The 19,737-nt window shown below is 35.9% G+C and overlaps 1 protein-coding gene across 1 annotated transcript in view; it reads right to left on the minus strand.

Moving 5' to 3' along the window:
* DLC1 (DLC1 Rho GTPase activating protein) overlaps nt 1-19,737 on the minus strand; it is a 411,515-nt gene that overhangs the window by 385,564 nt on the left and 6,214 nt on the right. Inside the window, 1 exon segment of the mRNA NM_001313797.1 lies at nt 9,865-11,004. Within this exon segment, the coding sequence (NP_001300726.1) occupies nt 9,865-10,881 (1,017 nt within the window). The 5' untranslated portion in view covers nt 10,882-11,004.

Consider the following 19,737-nt stretch of genomic DNA (forward strand, 5'->3'; position numbering starts at 1 on the left):
TGGAGCCTGCTTCTCCTTCTGCCTATGTCTTTGCCTTTCTCTCTATGTATCTCATGAATCAATTATAAAAAAACAACAAAAAACAAAAAAAAAAAAACTTGTCAGTCTTTCCCCACACCTATTCCCAGACAGTTCAGCTTACTCTCAGATCTAGAACAAGGACAATTTAGTCAAACAAACAGCAGACCACAACAACTACTGCTACTAATAGCTCAAGTCCTTGTTATTGTCTATGTGTCAGGCACTGTTTTAATTACTTCTATATATTAACATGCAATCTTCCTAACACCAGAGTGAAGTATTCCATTATACAGATGAAAACAAACAAACAAACCTGAGGCACAGAGAAAATCAATAACATACAGGATTACAAAGCTACAAGTGAGAGAGGCAGCTTGGTTTCAGAGTCCATTGGCTTAATTATCTGGTTCTGTGTATACCCATACTGTAGACAGTGTGGAGGTTTATCATAGGACCTGCAGCACTCCAGAAATCTACAACTAGAGTAGCTACTGACCCTGGCTGCTGTTTGTGCTGTGAGTACAGAGTCTGCCTGCAATTTTTCAGTTATGCAACTGTCAATTGACCTTGAGTTTTGGTAAAAAATGGATTGTTACAGGAGTTGTACTAGGTAGTTTGTTTAATCACGTTTTCTGTATCATTTAATGTTCTGGCAACCTTGTGGTGTAGGGAATGTTGTCTCCATTATTTTAGGGACATATAAGCTGTACAAAGCTTAAATGGCACCTCTGCAATTTGTACTGTGCTCTTTCTCCTCATCACCAGCTTATTCTCTCAGTTAGAAAATCAAACTCAGATCAAGCCATTCATTTTCTAGACCCAATAATAATGCTATTTCAATTTTTTAAAAAACCTCTAGGTTAACTTTTAATGTATATAAAATCCTTTTCAAGTTCTAGTGGCTCAAAAAAAAATAGAACCCTAAATTCAAGAGTTTCATTAATTACTAGTTTCATTCCTGTGGCAATGTAGACAGAACTGAAAAAAAGTGAAAGTGTATTTTCCTATTTGCTTATGTTTCCTTTGAAAATTGTAAGGTTATCTCTAAAGTAGCACTATAATTTTCTTGACAGTTAGAACATTATCTGTGGAATAGACATCTTGTTGGCAATGGGGATAAGCACTTTATTTCTAAGAATATGAGCCAGGAAGTGAACAGATTCTGTTGGCACCACTGCATTTAGTGCCCAGATAACAGAGGCAGGGCCCTGTTCTGTAGGCTATGTTAGTTATCCCAACTTTTGTGGATATTGGCATTTGTTTGAGGGAGGAAGCCAAAACTTTTGGTGGTTTTGTTGGTATTAAAAGATTAATAAGTTGGTCCTGGTTTATAGTAACAGAAATCCATGAAGAAGAAACTAAATCAGTTTCACTATTACGATAGCCTCTAACGTGCAATTGGCTCTGAAATACCCATTAATTATTTAAAATAACATCATAAATGTGTATTAATTCTTGCTCCAATAAAAGCTGATGTTGGGTTAATGTGGATTTATTAATGATCTTGTTACTAATAATGTAAATTTGCAATTTGGGTCTAAATCACTGCTTGATCAGAAGCCCGCTACACATCATAACTACTTAAAAAAAATATCTGGAACAAGAAACATCCAGATCTAATTGCTTTCATTCAGAGTCTATTTTTCTGCCTTAGAGGCACCTGACAGCAAATCTCCCTACGTTATGTGGTTTTCACAATATAAACTACAAAGAAATTTACTATCGTCTGACATTTTCTAAACAAATCTCTTAATCTCTACTACTCATTTGTCTTTCAATCTCTTACTCTATTTTTCCTGTCATTTCCCCTCCACTCTATCCCCAACTTCTTCAGAATGACATGAACCAGAGAAGTTGGAGAATTTCTGAACCAATGTCCTCCGAACATTTTTGGTCATGGGCTCCTCAAGGAGTGTGTGTATGTTATTTACTTATAAACTATAACATATATACTTTTATATTAATATATCATATATCTTATAAAATATGTATAAAATTAAAGGATAAATTAAAAACAAACGTGAATGGATATTCTAATATTTTCCTCATCTACACTGACTTTTGCCTATTCCTCTCTGGAAACAACTAAGGATTCTGAGTAACATTTTTCCCTCAGATTTCTATGTCCTAGATTAGTTACAATTAATTAGTTATTTTGAGACCAACAGTAATAATAACTTGAAGGTTGCCTCAGAGACCCATATTTTATATAGTTCTTTTCTCCCCCTTCCCTTATGCTCTGTTTTAGCACAGAACCAGTAGGGAGCATAGAGAGGAGATTATGGTACAAAGAATGAGATGTCTGGTTTCGGATTTGGGTTGTATGGTTCCATTTCTTCTGCGTCTTTATACTTGTGCTCTAGACACCTGATTTTGTCTTCTGTAAATAAATCCTTTACCATGACAGAAATATTCATTCATTCAAACATTTATGAATAGAGTTCTAAGCACCAGGCTGAATGAAATAGGCACACATTTGAACGGCTACAGACACAAAACTGCCCCCACTAAGCTTATGTTTTAGTTAGCAAGGGTGGGATCAAATGATTTGACAGTAAACACTATAAAAGAGATAAATCTTCTATGAGTAAAGATAGAATCAAGCAGTTAATTTGGCTTGGAAATTTGGGAAAGTCCTCCCCCCAAGTGACACTAGCTGAGAATCTTGAAATACAAGCTCATTGGGGCTTCACCTCTCAGCCGGGTGGAGATGGCTCTACTCAGCAGAGCTCCTCATGTGAACCTATAATAACAATAATTTATCTCCACCTGCTCTGTAATCACTGGAGTCAAATTCATGTTCCTTGTCTCCTCATTAAATTCCTGCTGGAGATAACCATAACTGCATCGTGCTGGAAAAGGTTCTGATTCCAGCCTGCTACAAACCCACTTTTTGTCAAAGAATTGTATTGTTGCTTTTCCTGGCAATTAACTAGGACTTCTTGGTATCCTATCACCACTTATCCTTCTCTCTGTTCCTCTCTCTCTCTCTCTCTCTCTCTCTCTCTCCTCCACCTCCTCCTCTTCCTGTGCCCCACCCCTTCTCTCATTCTCTACCACTACTGTTCTCTCCCTTGGGGCTAGCCTTACATGTTAGTCAAACAAAAGTCTTACTTGGGAACTCCAACAGTGTTTCACATAACTGCTTCACAGTTTATCTGGCTCATGGTGGTGTACCAGATACATGGTATAGGGCTTGGGATACTGAAAATGCTCAATATTTATTACTGATTGGTTTTATCAGACACCGTATCTGACGTTATCCTTTATCATATAATTAAATGAGTTTTTTTCCTAGCATTTATACGTGGTTTAGGGGAATTGTGTTTATTTGTGTTTATAATGAGGCAAAATACTTGAGCCCCAAATATCTCCAAGTATGTTTTTGGCTTTCTAGTCATAAGGCAATAATCTGTTTAAGTGGCATAAAATAATTTGATAGTTTTCAGTGGTCTAAGAATACGAAAATGAGTTACTTGTAAAATTACCAGATTCACCTGGAACACAAATCAAGCTAAAATATGGCTGGGAAGACCTTGTGTTATCTGCATGCCAACTTTCCACCAGGTAATGATTTTTCTCTGCCATCTCTAATCCTCAACCCAGAGAAACAAAGTTTAAAAACAATACAATCTACTCAACAAGACTGTGTCTTTAAAACCCATGCGAAAAGGCTATCCACTGGAAGAAAGACAGTCTCTTCAATAAATGGTGCTGGGAAAGTTGGACATCCACATGCAGAAGAATGAAACTAGACCATTCTCTTACACCACACACAAAGATAAACTCAAAATGGATGAAAGATCTAAATGTGAGACAAGATTCCATCAAAATCCTAGGGGAGAACACAGGCAACACCCTTTTTGAACTCAGCCACAGTAACTTCTTGCAAGATACATCCACGAAGGCAAAAGAAACAAAAGCAAAAATGAACTATTGGGACTTCATCAAGATAAGAAGCTTTTGCACAGCAAAGGATACAGTCAACAAAACTAAAAGACAACCTACAGAATGGGAGAAGATATTTGCAAATGACGTATCAGATAAAGGGCTAGTTTCCAAGATCTATAAAGAGCTTATTAAACTCAACACCAAAGAAACAAACAATCCAATCATGAAATGGGCAAAAGACATGAACAGAAATCTCACAGAGGAAGACATACACATGGCCAACATGCACATGAGAAAATGCTCCGCATCACTTGCCATCAGGGAAATACAAATCAAAACCACAATGAGATACCACCTCACACCAGTGAGAATGAGGAAAATTAACAAGGCAGGAAACAACAAATGTTGGAGAGGATGTGGAGAAAGGGGAACCCTCTTGCACTGTTGGTGGGAATGTGGACTGGTGCGGCCACTCTGGAAAACTGTGTGGAGGTTCCTCAAAGAGTTAAAAATAGATCTGCCCTATTATCCAGCAATTGCACTTCTGGGGATTTACCCCAAAGATGCAGATGCAGTGAAACGCCAGGACACCTGCACCCCGATGTTTCTAGCAGCAATTGTCCACAATAGCCAAACTGTGGAAGGAGCCTCGGTGTCCATTGAAAGATGAATGGATAAAGAAGCTGTGGTCTATGTATACAATGGAATATTCCTCAGCCATTAGAAATGACCAATACCCACCATTAGCTTCGACGTGGATGGAACTGGAGGGTATTATGCTGAGTGATAAGTCAATCGGAGAAGGACAAACATCATATGGTCTCATTCATTTGGGGAATATAAAAAATAGTGAAAGGGAATAAAGGGGAAAGGAGAAAATATGAGTGGGAAATATCAGAAAGGGAGACAGAATATGAGAGACTCCTAACTCTGGGAAACGAACAAGGGGTGGTAGAAAGGGAGGTGGGTGGGGGTTGGGGTGACTGGGTGACAGGCACTGAGGGGGGGCACTTGATGGGATGAGCATTGGGTGTTATGCTATATTTTGGCAAATTGAACTCCAATAAAAAATAAAAATAAAACCCATGTGAACTGAGTATAAAATCATACTGTTATATATCCTTTTTTGCTTTCTATTCCTTCTCTCTTCATCAAATGATACTAGGCTTATTAACAATCTCTAATTATTCCACTAGTCCTTGTTTTCATTCAACATATCTTAGGGCTTTAACTTAACTATCCTTTTGTTTTTATTTCTTAGACAACTTTTTACTTCCTTTTTATATTCTTCCAGCTGGCTTCCTATCTCAGTCCATTCTATCTTCTGCATAATTTACTATGTTCTTTATGTCACCCATCGGTCAATGACAGCCTCCTCATGCTACAAGGCTCCCACAGAGGCATTCAGGAGACAGAAAAAAAGAAAAAAAGAAGGTCATAGAAAGGAATGAGAAGGTCATTTCAAATATGAGTGAACTTTTACTGAATTTATACATATTTTAGAGATAGGGTAAGGAGAAAATACTTGATTTTATCAGTCATTTCTAATTAATGTATTACATTTGCCCAGAGATAAAGTACAGTATATACAGTATAATGTTTTGCTCCTGGGGGGGGGGTTCATAAAAAAAGTGTAGCATTTGGTCATCATCATTTTGAATTGTTTCCTACCACGGAAAGGTATTCTGTAGTGTGAAATTAAATTTTAAAAATTATAGAAAATGCCACAGAACATATAGCAGACTGTTTATTCCTTTCACAATATGTGGTTATACACTGGAATAAATTTATGGTAGGGTGTTGTTCCTAACATATTTAATATTATGAGTTATCACTCAATATAAAATTTCTCCTTCATCCTTGATAATAGAAATTTTAGCAGACACCTGCTTACCCAGAATACAGACTCAATTTCTTAGGCTTTATTGCTAGGTGTGGTCATGGAACTAAATTCTAGCACATGAAATATGAGAGAAAAAGAAGTGTGTCCCTTCTGGCTACTGCCTTTACACAGGGGTGTGTTCATTCCTGCACTTTCAACTCTTCCCATTGACTTTAAAATTGATAAGGGATCAAAATGGTAGAACAGTTAGATCAAAGGAGCCAGGGGTTTTGAAAATATAGAGGCTACATATTAGTCCAGAACTATCTATACTCACCTATTATGTGTATATGAGAAAAAGATACTGTTTAAGCCACTTTTATGCTGGTTTTCTACAATAGCAGTCAAAACTACAGCATAAAAGATACAGTTTAATTTAGTGTTGGCATGTGAGATTTTTGTTTGAATATGGAATTAGGTGTCTTCTCAAGGCTCAGATCATTTTTGCATAAGATTTTGCAGTTTATATTGCTTTGTAATATGGATTATGTTTTATGTGAGCAAATAAAAATATGTTCATACATTTATATAACTATTATGGTTATGCAAAACTTTGGGAACAATTTAAATAGTCTCTAGAGAGGACTGAATGTTGGACTCTCTTTAATTAGCTAACCACCATCAAGAACAAATACACTAGTTCTTTAAAAAAGTCTAACCTCAAGTCTTTCCCTACATATTTTCCATCTTCACATCTCATTTGGTTTAAAGAGACCACTTCTTAGACTGACTCCCTCCTCCAGATTTCTGTGGAATTTGTCTCTGAGAATTGCTCTTAACCAGCTGCCTTACCCCAAAGACCCACCCACGCTCTATAAGCGCAAGTCATATGCCACACGGCCTTCTGACTCATTTGCTAATGTCTGCTCCTAATCTACTTGGTTTTCCTTTGATTTCAGTGGCTTCAATTTAATGATATATTTCATCATATTTAGAATTATTAGCTTAAAAGTTAATATTTATATACACTACAAATGCAGTCCTCTTCTCTTGAGACTCTTAATAAATATATGTGTAGCTATCCTTGGTGGCCAGAAATAACACTGGAAAACAACAAGAAATACATCATGCAAAACAATGAATGCCTGCCAAGATTTATAGGTTTCAAGGAGTGATAATGTATATCTAGAGTACAATGATATCTCTAGTACAGTGCTATTTCAGTACATTCCGAGGATCACTCTTAGAAGCTCTACTTTAGTTTTCATTTTTTTTCCCAAGTCTTAGACTCTTGATTATACCCTGACCCCTACCCCTCAAAAAAAGTCATGCTCATAAATTCAGTGAAGGATTTGGTTTACTCATGGCCTTTGGATGATAAGTTGATTAAAGTTCTCTCACCAAAATTTCATTAGCTTATATTCTACTTCACCTTCCATGCACTAATCTTAAAGCTGTCACCATGGCTGATGAATAGTTTTACAGATATAGACAATTAAGCAAATTCATTTCAGCATCTAGTACCTAATACCTTAGACGTGAAAATGTGGCTTGTGTGTCTCTCCAAGAAGTTTACCTGTTTTAAGTGATGTTCACTGGCATTAGGAATGGAGTAGCTGATTGCAACTCTTGTTGATATTTTGAAAGACTTTACAAATACTTGTTTCCATTTAATGGAAGTGATGATAATCATAATAATTATATAAAGGGTCATTTTGTGCCATGCAGAAAATACTCCAAATAGTTTATGTATCTAATATTACTTTGTTTTTGTACTTCTGTTCATTGTATGCATTTCATCCATAATTTTATCAACTTTCATAAAAAATATATAGGATAAAAGGTGAGAATCTCTTGCTTCTATACATTTATTTATTTATTTATTTATTTATTTATTTATTTATGTATTTATTTATTTTATTACCTTTTTTTACTCAAGTTCTATTTGCCAACATATAGTATGTTTTTAATTCCATTCTTTCAAAGTAACTGCTATTAACCTTTTATGCCTATTTAGTCAGAATTTTCATCATCTTATTTAATCATGTAAAGAGATTTATACCCCTGTCCCTATTAATATTTATATCTATATACACAGATTTTGTCAAACAAGATTGGTATGTGCTATACAAAGTGGTTTGCCACTGCCTTTTCCCAGATACACCATATAATGAGCATTATTCAGTTAATGAACATGGATTTCACTCTATCTTTTTAATGTCTACGTAGCATTCCAATAATAGACAGTAATTAAACATTCTTTATTGATGGAAATTTAGGTTATTTCTTTTTTTGTGATAACATATAATGTGAATATCTCTGCCCATATATTTTTATGATTTTTTTTACCATATTCTTTGGTAAAGTTCTAAAATGGCTAGTTGCCAATTCAAAAATATTTTAATATTCATTCAGTATAAAATAGAACAGAAATTCCTAAAGACTTTGATTATAAGTGCTTCCCATAATCATACTTTTCCAGAGTAGATTCTAAACTTGAAATTCTGCATTTAATCTTCTTATTACAAAGCATCCCAAATGCTATAGAGTCAAAGCAAATATTCCACCAGACAGTGCCATAACACTTTAGAATGACGAAATGCTTAAAATAGAATATTTAAGTTAGAACTTGTAAATAGGTTATAATTACAGCTCTCATAATGGAACCATGCTATAGCGACATGTCCAAGAGCAAATTCTTTCCAGCATTCTTAGTATTGATATAAATGTCCAAGTGGTGAGCATATGTTTCTGGAATGTTTAATGTTTCTGTCGGCAGTTGGGCAGGGTTTGTCTTATTTTAGGGGAGCTGTGTCATAGGTCAGTTAATAATTTCTTATGTCATTATTACATTCCCAACAGATTTGATAGAATAAATGCACATTTCTGAAAAAGTGACCCAAGCATGCCAATCATAACAACTTTATGGAGAATTAATATTTTAATACAATATATAAGGAAGAGTTTGCCAGAAGCATGGAATTCTCTGTTGTCATATAGTTCAAGCACACTGATCTTTGCTGTCAAGTCTTTGACTTCATTTAAACCAAACTGATCTAGTTTGTTAGCAAAACCACAGTTTATGGAAACCAGACTTTTTTTTTTTTTGAATCACTGAGTTAGAGATTATTTATTTCCTCCTTGCCAATAGCCCTAGTTGAACAGAACTAAGAACACTGGTTTTATGTTAGGAGAATTGCAATGAAGAATTAATATTTTATCAAAAGATGGAGAAGGATGTTGTCCAATCTGCAGGGAGTTTTCAATACCAATGACCATGTTGGATTTACAGAAGAAATTATATTTGTATTTACATTAGGATTCAAAAGCACTACATTGTTGGAAAAATTTGGAGAAAATCCCAAAGATAAGAAAACTTTGGCCAAGTCTCCTAGCTAAACCATGCTTCATGTAACCCCAGTCTTTGCTTCTCTCACTTAGAAACTTTTTAGAGGAGTATGGCATCTACAGGATTAGTCAAAGGGAGTTTGGCATGAAAAAATAATTTCAGCTATTGGCTCTTTTTGGTTAAGAGTTACAGAAAGATTGATACATCTATTGATGGCAAATGTGTCAAGATATTATTTCAAATTTTATCAGCATATTTTGAGATATTGTTGCCTTTGTATGTGAAAAGAGTCATTATTCACAGTGATTCATAGCACTTTAATTATGATAAAACATACTTTTAAAGGGAAAAAAAATAAAAAAAAAACAAAAAAGGGAAAAAAAATCCCAAATAATTGACATTAAATAAAGTAAATACTGTGACTTTCTGTCTTTCTAAAAGTTAGAGAACACTCTTCTGATATGCCTTGACCTATGAGCTATCTGGTGGCTATTTAATTTCAAAAGGAGGAAATGAAACCAATTTTGTCATCAACACAATTCCAAAATACAATGTTCACAAACTATTATAAATTCTATTAGTGAACTGAATAGGTTATTAATAAATTTTAGTTTTTGTATATTTTGATGATTTGTACAATAAGATATTCTTTGAATTATACAGCTACAATATAAGGCAAAAGAAGCATTTACATGTCATTAATCCTTGCAAAATACTAAGTGATGGCAACAAGGATATTTATAAAATCCCAAAAGCCAGATAATCTGTGCATGTGTCTTACCTTTCTTTTGCGAAGCCTGACTGGGTTATCTGTGGGTTCTTGGGTGGCCAGAGTTTCCTTTAAGTGTAAACACTGCATGCCATCTCCTGAGTTGACCTTTGGGAGACTTTTGTTTTGATGTTCTGAGAAACCACTCTTCTCTAGGCCATTTTCAGCTGACATTCCACTAGGGCAGGAAGGAGGTTGCAGAAGGCAGCTTCCAGAATCTGCTTTTAATAACGGCAGTCCTCTGTCCGTGCAAGGAGCAGCCAAGAACTCATCCTGTACTACACTGCAGGTGTTTCTTTCATGTTCATCTTTAGGGAAGTCAAGTTTCCTCCGTTGCTGAGCAATCACAGCAGAATTAAACAATTGTTTCTCAGGCACAATATCTTTCACAGTCAAAGAGTCACATGCACTTATGTGAGGTGCATCTTTTATTTCACTTAAACCTATATCATTACAAAGCTCCAGGCTTTTGCTTACAATGTCAGTAACTTTTTTCTCTCCCCTTTCTTCTACCAGTCCTAAGTCAGCTCCACCAGCCATTCTCCAGGAGTTACTTTGGTTACCTTCCATGATGGGCAGTGTCTTTATTAAGGAGCCTGCTCCTCTGCTGCTATGTTGGTCTGATATTTTATGTCCTTGGGTAGTTAAAATCTGCTTATCATCTGTAATATATGGATCAGAATCGGCATCCTCATCAGAAACATGTACTAGTGTTTCTGTGCTGGCCTCCAGAGAAAGAAACTGATCTTCATCTTCATGGCTGTCATTTTCATCCACCTCCTTTGAAATGTGACCCATTGGCCTCCCAGGAAAGTCTCTCATCTCTGAACCATGGCAGCAGTCTGGTAGTGAAACACACTTCTCTTTACGATCCACATTTAAAGTTGCATCTTTTTCCATACTTGCCTGCAAGCTGTCAGCTACTAGTCCATGATGACATGCTGGGTTATGATCATCAGAATTAAAAGGCTGCCCAATCCATTGAGTCACATGTTCTTCCCAGCTTCTCTTTCTGATAGCTACAGACATGTCATCGTAGTTTGACAACAGATAGAGAGATATGTTCCATATGAGACTAAAGGAGATGGGACTTGATGAAAGATGAGTTCATATCCACTGGTCGAAGAAGAGAGCGTTTTGTCATTTCACCACCTATTAAATTTTTAAAAAAATATATGTATATAGTTCAAGATAATCATTAACAAACCAAAATACATCTTAGAAAAGAGCACATTTAATCTGTGCTATGAACAGATTAAGTAAGAGATTTTAAAAGCTTCTATTCCTTAGCTTTAATGATGTTACTTCTTTAAGAAGTAGCATAGTATTAGAACAAAATTTTGCATTTAATATTTCTGGTCAAAAACACTGACAACACTTGAAATGCAGCTGAATTGATTGACCTATTAATGAATGACGATCCAAGTACTGAATGTGTGAAACTCCATTAAGAACACATTTGCATTGCAGTACTTAACAAAATTCACCTAGAAGAAACCTGTTGCTCTCGCATACATGCTTTCCTGCTCCACTTTTGTGAACACAAGATCTTACAAAGATCTATTTGCTGTTTGGTTTGAATCACAGCAGAGGCCACCAGGGAACTGTTCATGCACGACATGAGCTATAGAGACAGCACATGTCTTAGTTTGGAAAGAGCTAATACAGATCCCAAACTACCAGGATGTATTTACTCCAGGGAGTGACTAAGAAACATGGAATAATCTAGTTTAGCTCCTATTAACACACAATTCACAAGAAAGTATAACACACACCATTGACCATGCCTTAGGATAAATACATTTGCATTCATGGATCACTGCTACCACTAGCTAGCAAGCTCATTTTGTTGAAGCTCAGAGACATTGAATAAGTTGCCCAAGGTCATATATCCCGGAAGTAAACCAGGATTCAAACCAGGTCCTGTTTCTAACTAGGTAGCCAACAAACTTCACTGTCTCCATGGAATGAGTTTCTACTTGTGCCCCTCCCCTCCACCTAGCTTAAAGATTTTTATTTGTTTATTTATTCATGAGAGACACAGAGAGAGGCAGAGACAGGCCGAAGGAGAAGCAGTCTCCCTGCAGGGAGCCCAATGTGGGACACCATCCCAGGACCCGGGATCATGAACTGAGCCAAAGGCAGACAGACGCTCAACCACTGAGCCACCCCGGTGCCCTGCTCCACATAGCTTTAAGTATGTATAAAATGTGAACTCCTCATGCAGGAATTCAGTGAACCAAAAAGAAGATGTGAACATGGTAAAAATAATTGGTACAATTCTTCAGAAATTTCAGTAGCATTCTTTTTCGCTTCTAAGGCGTTTAGTTTGTATACGTCTATTAGAATTTGGCCATAAAAATCTAAGTAAACCAGGAAACCAGGCCCTAAGATAAGGTAGATTATAAACACATTCCAGGTAGCCTTCTCCTTTTTTTGCCTTGAATTATTCAAACCCTTAGTTCAAGGAAACAAATTATACCAAGGTAAACTGAACTTTAAAAAAAGGACTAATCCAAATGTTGTTCCATAATGAAACCAAATTATTGGACCATAAAAGAAAAATCCCATTCAAAGAGCAGACACTTCTAGTTTTTCCTCTACACAAGAAATGTCAGCACATAAATGGATTGGCTTATTGATCTCAGCCATAAACAAGATGAACTGCTATGCTGGTTTTGGGTCACTTCAGTCTATTGAAAAGGCTTCTGAATCCCTACCAAAAATTTCAAGCTATTCTGACTAAGCACTTGCCAGAAAGGTAAATATTCCCATCCTGTGAAGACCAGCGGAGTTAAGGCATGTACTAGAATTTGGTACCCTAGCCTGACCAAATATCTTTCTGGATGCTATCTGGTTCCCTCAAAGGTCTGTGACCATTTGAAAATGGTCAGCCTGCACATTTTCCATGTTGGCATTCATTTTGCACTCAAAAGAAAATATAAAGTCCCTGAATTCCATGCATAAGTCATTATAGTGTGGGAGGCTACGGAAAGTGGAAAAAACGCATAGACGCAGGCCAGAAAATTTCTGCTTTCATGGGCAAATTTGGGTTGTAATAGGGCGGTTCTGTTTTAGATGCTTTCTTTTCTTTATTTTTATCCAGTATAGAGAGAGAGCAGGCTAACTTAAGAAATGCCAAGTGGTATTACTGTGTAATTCCTAAGCCACATTTACATTTAAGTTGAGATTAAATTCTGGATTCATTTTTTTTTTTTACTAAAAAGAAATGGAGTTTTATTAACTCCTTGGGGGACAGATTACATAAAAGTTTTACCCTTAGGACCTTCCCATATTAATTTATTTCACTCCACTTTGGCAAATAGGTTAGTGTTTTTATAATGTCAAAGGAAGACACTTCAACAAGTTCTGAAGCCATCTAGTTGCAAAGGGAGATTGTAAATTAGGTAGAGTGTACACACTGAAGCATTAACTCCTTCTGTCCTGCTCATTTAGATTCTTTGAACACTTCCAAATCATTCCTGTAAATGCATAGTGTCTATATTTTTAAAGACATAATTATCCTGATTATCTTTCTGACCATCACCTCTACATTTTCAGTGCTCATTCCATATCCTATGGTCTGACAGATTTTTAAAAATGTTCTCTCTCCAAACTTCGTTATTCACACTTCCTATTTAAATTCTATTTATAAGATAAAATCTGCCTCCACGATCTAATGGCTGAACAGAGTATTAAGAAGGAGTACTGGATAATTGTCAGTTGCATCTGAGCATATTGGCGTCATTTTCTAAATCATCTGAATTGATTATAATCCATCCTATAATATTGAGATGTCTTTGTAAAAGACCTGATTTTTCCCTATCAGTCTCCTCACCAGATTGCTCTCTTTCTAACTGTACTTCTAACTATTGACTATTTTGCAAATTTCCATTACATTTTTTTGATAATCCTTTTGTGCATTTTCATTCAGAATGAGCTCAGCTCCTGAGGATTTGGATGAAGGATCTGGAAAAGTGTAGGTCATTGTGGGGTGTTGATTTTATGAAGTGAATTTCCATGGGGATTTTTCACTTCTTAAATGCATGTGTTCAAACACCACTATATTAATATTACAAGAGACTCTATATACCTCTAATTATGTAACAGTCCTGGAAAATGTTTGTAAAATGTCCAAATTTGCTTTTTGTAATATTAGTGCATAAAATGTTTAAACACGAATGAATTTCAAGTTTATTACTTGAGTTCATTTTGTAACACCATTCCTTAACATTGGCATTTTATGCTAAACAGTATATATTTTTAAAGATTTTATTTATTTATTCATGAGAGACTGAGAGAGAGAGAGGCAGAGACACAGGCAGGGAGAGAAGCAGGCTCCATGCAGGGAGCCAGATGTGGGACTCGACCCGGGTCCCCAGGATCAGGCCCTGGGCCGAAGGCAGCGCTAAACTGTTGAGCCACCTGGGCTGCCCCAGTATTTTAAACTTAAATGAAATTAAACATTATTATGCTAAATGACAATATCTGGAGACATTCTAGTTTGAGAATCACTGACCTATATCTCATATCAAACAATCATGCTTTCCTTTGCACCTGCTTCTGAAATAAACACATACTATGTACTTTGGCTTGGTAATTGTCCTTAGAGAAGGAGATCCCAATGATAATCACCATTGCCTTCTTTTCTTTTCTTTTTTTTTTTTTTAAGATTTTATCTATTCATTCATGAGAGACACAGACAGAGGCAGAGACTCAGGCAGAGGGAGAAGCAGGCTCCATGCAGGGAGCCTGACGGGGGGGACTCGATCCCAGGACTTCAGGATCTCACCCTGAGCCAAAGGCAGACGCTTAACCTCTGAGCTACCCAGGCATCCCACCACTGCTCATTCTATAGTCTGAGAGAACATGATGCAAATAAAGCACTTGTGGCTGAAATCGAATGGGCGGTATTGAAGAACTGGCAGCAACATTGCCTGGCCAAGATCAATTCTTCAATACTTGTTTCTTCAAAGACTCTGCTAAACATTAGGAATAAAAATCTAAATAATGTATTCCACCTTTCCTAAAGGAGCTTACAGTTTTATAGGAGAAACTCATGTAGGGGCGCCTGGGTGGCTCAGCAGTTGAGCACCTGCCTTTGGCTCAGGGCGTGATCCTGGAGTCCCAGAATCAAGTCCTGCCCTGGGCTCCTTGCATGGAGCCTGCTTCTCTCTCTGCCTCTGTCTCTGCCTCTGTCTCTGTGTGTCTCTCATGAATAAATAAATAAAATCTTTTTAAAAAGGAGAAACTCATGTAGAGAAAAATAAAAGTCTTCTCATGCCACAAATACCATGTAAAGTTTAACATAAAGCAGATGGTCATCAATTTCTCTCTCCTTTCTTTCTCTCTTTCCCTTCCTTCTTTTTGTCTTTTCTTTCTCTTTCTTTTCCTTCCTTCCTTTTCTCCCTCTCTCCCTTTTTTCTTCCCTCCATCTTTCATCCTCCTTCCTCCTCTCCCTCCCTTCCTCCCTCCAGCATTCCTTCTGCTCCTTCCCTTCCTTCCTTCCTTCCTTCCTTCCTTCCTTCCTTCCTTCCTTCCTTCCTTCCTTCTTTTTAAACAGTGAGTGGTGTGGGATGATGGAAACATTAGGTAATGCTTCAGAGGAGAAAACCCCTAAATAAAGTCCTCTGTGGTAAATTTCCTGCCTCCATGACTTCTAGATCAAATGAGAGCTGAGGTTCAGAGTTTCACTGTTCTAAATCACCTGTTTGGGAAAGATAGCAGAAGGCAACAATAAACTCCAGAGAATTACTGCAACTTGAAAACCCATTTGACATCTTGGAGAGGAATCACATTTCTTGAATGCATTCAGAGAAAGTTGAGGGGAGAGATTTAAGAAGAAATTTTTAAAAAAGATTTTACTTATTTACTCATGAGAGACACAGAGAAAGAGGCAAAGACATAAGCAGAGGGAGAAGCAGGCTCCCTTTAGGGAGCCTGATGCAGGACTCGATCCCAGGCTTCCAGATCACGATCTGAGCCAAAGGCAGATGCTCAACCACTGAGCCACTCAGGTGTCCCTAAAAAGAATTTTTTTTTTCAGATTTTCACAGACTTGTCTTCAGATTCAAGGGAATCTGTGTAGTATGCAGTGATACAAGAAATAAAAATAGAACACACTAAGAAACATTATTATGAAATTTCAGAACTTTAGAGGTAAGCAAATGAATGTAAATGTTATCAGAGAGAGAAAGAAAAGAGGTTATATATTATTTATTACAAATCTCAATATTATTGGATTTTTTAATAGCAAAATTGGAAACAAGACAGTCAAGTATATCTTCAAAATTCTGATGGGAAATTATTTCTACCTTAAAATTATGTGAAGAGCCTTAAAAATTTTTCTCATCTGCTGAAGAAGCTGCTGGAAGTATAGTTCCACCCAAATAAGAGAATAAATAAAATGAAGAAGACATGGCAACAAGGGACTCAGCAATTCAACACAAAAACCAGGGAATAGGCTTTCCAGGATAAAATTTATGTTACAGACTTAGTGGGCAATCATTTCACATAAACCCTAAAGTTCTCTACAAGAAATGTCTCTAAGGAAAAAAAAACCCACACATGTAGATAATTGATTATATGAGGTATATGATCACATTGAGAAGAATTTATAATAAAGTTGGATGATATTAGATGAAAGAAGTAGTAATAATTATATAGGAAACTAAAAATCAATTATTATCTACAAGAAACAGGCTTGTAAAAGAAAGGAAATATAATCATAGTACACTATCTGGCTTAGCTACGAAATTTTTGGATAGCCAAATACTGCAAGCAGTAAATATGGACTTAATAAAAAAATTATGAAAGCAACTATTTTTTGAAGCATAAAATTTTTATAGGGGATAGGGTTAGGGATGCTGGGAAGAATAGTCTCAGAGAGCTAACTCTTCATTTTCTATAATAGAAATTTAACAGAAAATGTCTAAAATGGAAAAAAAATAGTGTAATCATTGTTTAGAAATATGGAAATAATAGGAGAAATAGCTAAAAAACTTAAATTATTATAATTCTGTGTTATTTGCTTGAGATAAAGAAAAATTTCTGAATCTCAGAAAGCATCTTAAATAATAACCTACATTTAATCTAAATTTTAATATGTTCCAGAGAAGTAATTTTAAGATTAAGTTGATATGTAAATATGTCTGCATTTCCTCTGCAATATATCCAATAGGACCTAAATATTCCCTGTATTCTCTTCCCCACTCACTATATCACCCCCTGACAAGTACACATATATCTTCTTCCTTCTATTAGCACAATAAAGGTGCCAGTTTGGGTATTCATTTTTGGGCCAAAAATGTCCTGTAGTTTTCTATCAGATTCTTCAGTGATTTTTTTTTTAATGGCTCTTTTTCCTCCCCTGACCCTTTTAGGAACTCCTGCAAGTCAAGATAAATATTCTTGGTAATCCTCTTAGCTATAGCCTTCTAAAATATTATCTTAACAGAAGTTTTAGGATACAGAAAATTAGATGCAAATAACCTTAATTGAGTAAATGAATATGAAAAGAGGAATTCTCCATTGCATTATATTGCAACTTCTCCTGGACACCTCATCATAGTACTTGGAAAGATGGCAACTTTTCTCATTCAACCCCTTAAAACTTTAAGTGTAGATATCTCATTTTATCCTTTCAGAACACAGGTGACATACATAGACATACATATGCATACATATACATAGATAAAAATTTGAAAAATAAGTATATATGCACACACACACGTGATTGGCTCGTAGGCTGTTTTTAAACACCTTCATACAGGTTCTATGTATTTAATGGAAGGGAAAATGAAAACATAATAGTACTGCCACTTTATTTTTCCCTTTCCTTAGGTGGCCACAGTTGTTTTGGTTTCCTTGAGGGTCTTTCTTCTTAATTACCCATCCCACATTAAATTTCTAGGTCATGTTTTCCTTCTACAACTGCTTTAAAGCATATATATGTGGAATATCTACCACATGGCATATTCTCAGACACTGTGGGAAAGAAGAGAAGATATGGGGAAAATAATCTCCTTTTAATTCAAAAGTTTCAGCTCTCTAAAATGCACTCTTGCAAGAAGAAAGAATGCATTTGAACCAAGAAAAGAACATTTCCACATTGACCCACTTTGTTGCTAATATGGTAAGTCAGTGAAACGGAGACATTGAGAATCTGAACACCCTATCAGGATTTGAAATCTTAATGTGTCTTAGCCTACTCTCAAGGAGTCACATTTGCAAGTAGAAAGTGCCCCCAAACCACTTATGAACTGAATTAGACAACTGGAACAGAAACAACAACATTGACATGACCACAACTTAATACAGTTCTTCAAATGTAGGCTCACTAGTTTCAAAGGAAATCTTCATTACAGTGAGCATTTGCAGAGGCCAAAATGAAATTCATTTTCTTGATGGAGCTGTCAAGGAACAAATTACCAAGCAAACCAAACTGTGCACATTTGGGCAACTTCCCACTGTTCCCCAGCTCAATAATAACATGAAAAGGAATGCTTTTCATTGCCAGACTGATGTCTCATATTCAAGATGCTCAGGAGCACTAAGAAAGCATAGGCAGATATGACTTTTCTTAATTCCTTTATGTAAATGTATGAACAAATAGCCACAAAAAGATAACACATTTTAAAAAGCATTTCTATGAGTCTAGTCAGGGGTCAGAGTAGCCAACTTTTAGTAGAAGACAACTGGCGCTTTTCCTTTAAAACACTCATGCTGTCTAATCCAAATTGGACAGGGCTAGAAATAGTCTTTAGGAGAGAGAGATCTTAATAATATGATGCGTGAATTTTTCTTCATATGATTTCACGCAGATTTTCTTTCTTTCGTAGCAGTCTGTGTCCTGATTCTTCACAAAATCATCATCCATCTACTTTCACATATTTTGTCAGGTGTTGGAATTTACTCATTATGCCTCATTAGCTGTCTGTGGAAAACAAACTCTTATTGAAATTCTTTATTGGCAAATTGTTTAGTGAAGCTTAAAATAATATATATGAAATAGCTTCCATGTATTTAGGCTTTCTGGATATCAAAAAAAAAATAGTAAATCATAGGATAAACTGCCTATAATGAACTAAGCGGAATAAGAAGTATATTACTTTCTCCAAAGACACAGCCAAGCTTCCATCATTTTTGGTCTTTAGAAGAAAAAGGAAGAAGCAGGTACCCAATTTAAAAATATTCTTTTAAGACTTATCTATTTTTATGTATATCTCAGCTTTACTAAGCTTGGTAAATTTTTTTCTTATACTTAGCTTTCAGAGTCAAAGATTCCAGGAATTAGACAAACCTGAAAATTAACTCTGTCATTCATTAGAAGTCAGCTCATTATTAAAAAGATTTCTAAAATTATAAATTATTATCTCTGTGGTGCTCTATTTTTATCATCAGGTTCTTGCTATGTAATGCAGCCTCAGTAATTTCTAATTTTTTTGCAGGGAGGAGCCCAGGTACTGGCAGTGTTTGACTTACTACCACTTTATAGCTTAGGTCAACGAGGTCTGCAGATTCTCTTAACATTTTCTTAAGTAACCCACATGTAATTTGAGGAAATCTTGGAATACTTCATAATATTTGCCAGATATCACTAAGACCTTTTTGGGGATAACTGGATTCCAAAAGATCCCAAAATTAACACAGTCATGGGGAATAATATTGCATCATGGTACAATAATTTCTAGGTATGTGTATTTTCTTTGGGTTTTTCTATTTTGCTTTTTAAAAGTACACTGTATTCTCAATGACAGTGTTCAATCCTATGCAGAATCCTTTGAGCCTTTAGAGCTGCACTGAATCTTAGATATTCCTGCAAATACATTTATTAATAATTAACCATTTGGGTTTTTTGCCCTCCTATCTTTTTCCTGTAAAACC

This window comes from Canis lupus, chromosome 16 (genome assembly GCF_011100685.1).
Source record: "Canis lupus familiaris isolate Mischka breed German Shepherd chromosome 16, alternate assembly UU_Cfam_GSD_1.0, whole genome shotgun sequence".
NCBI lineage: Eukaryota > Metazoa > Chordata > Mammalia > Carnivora > Canidae > Canis > Canis lupus.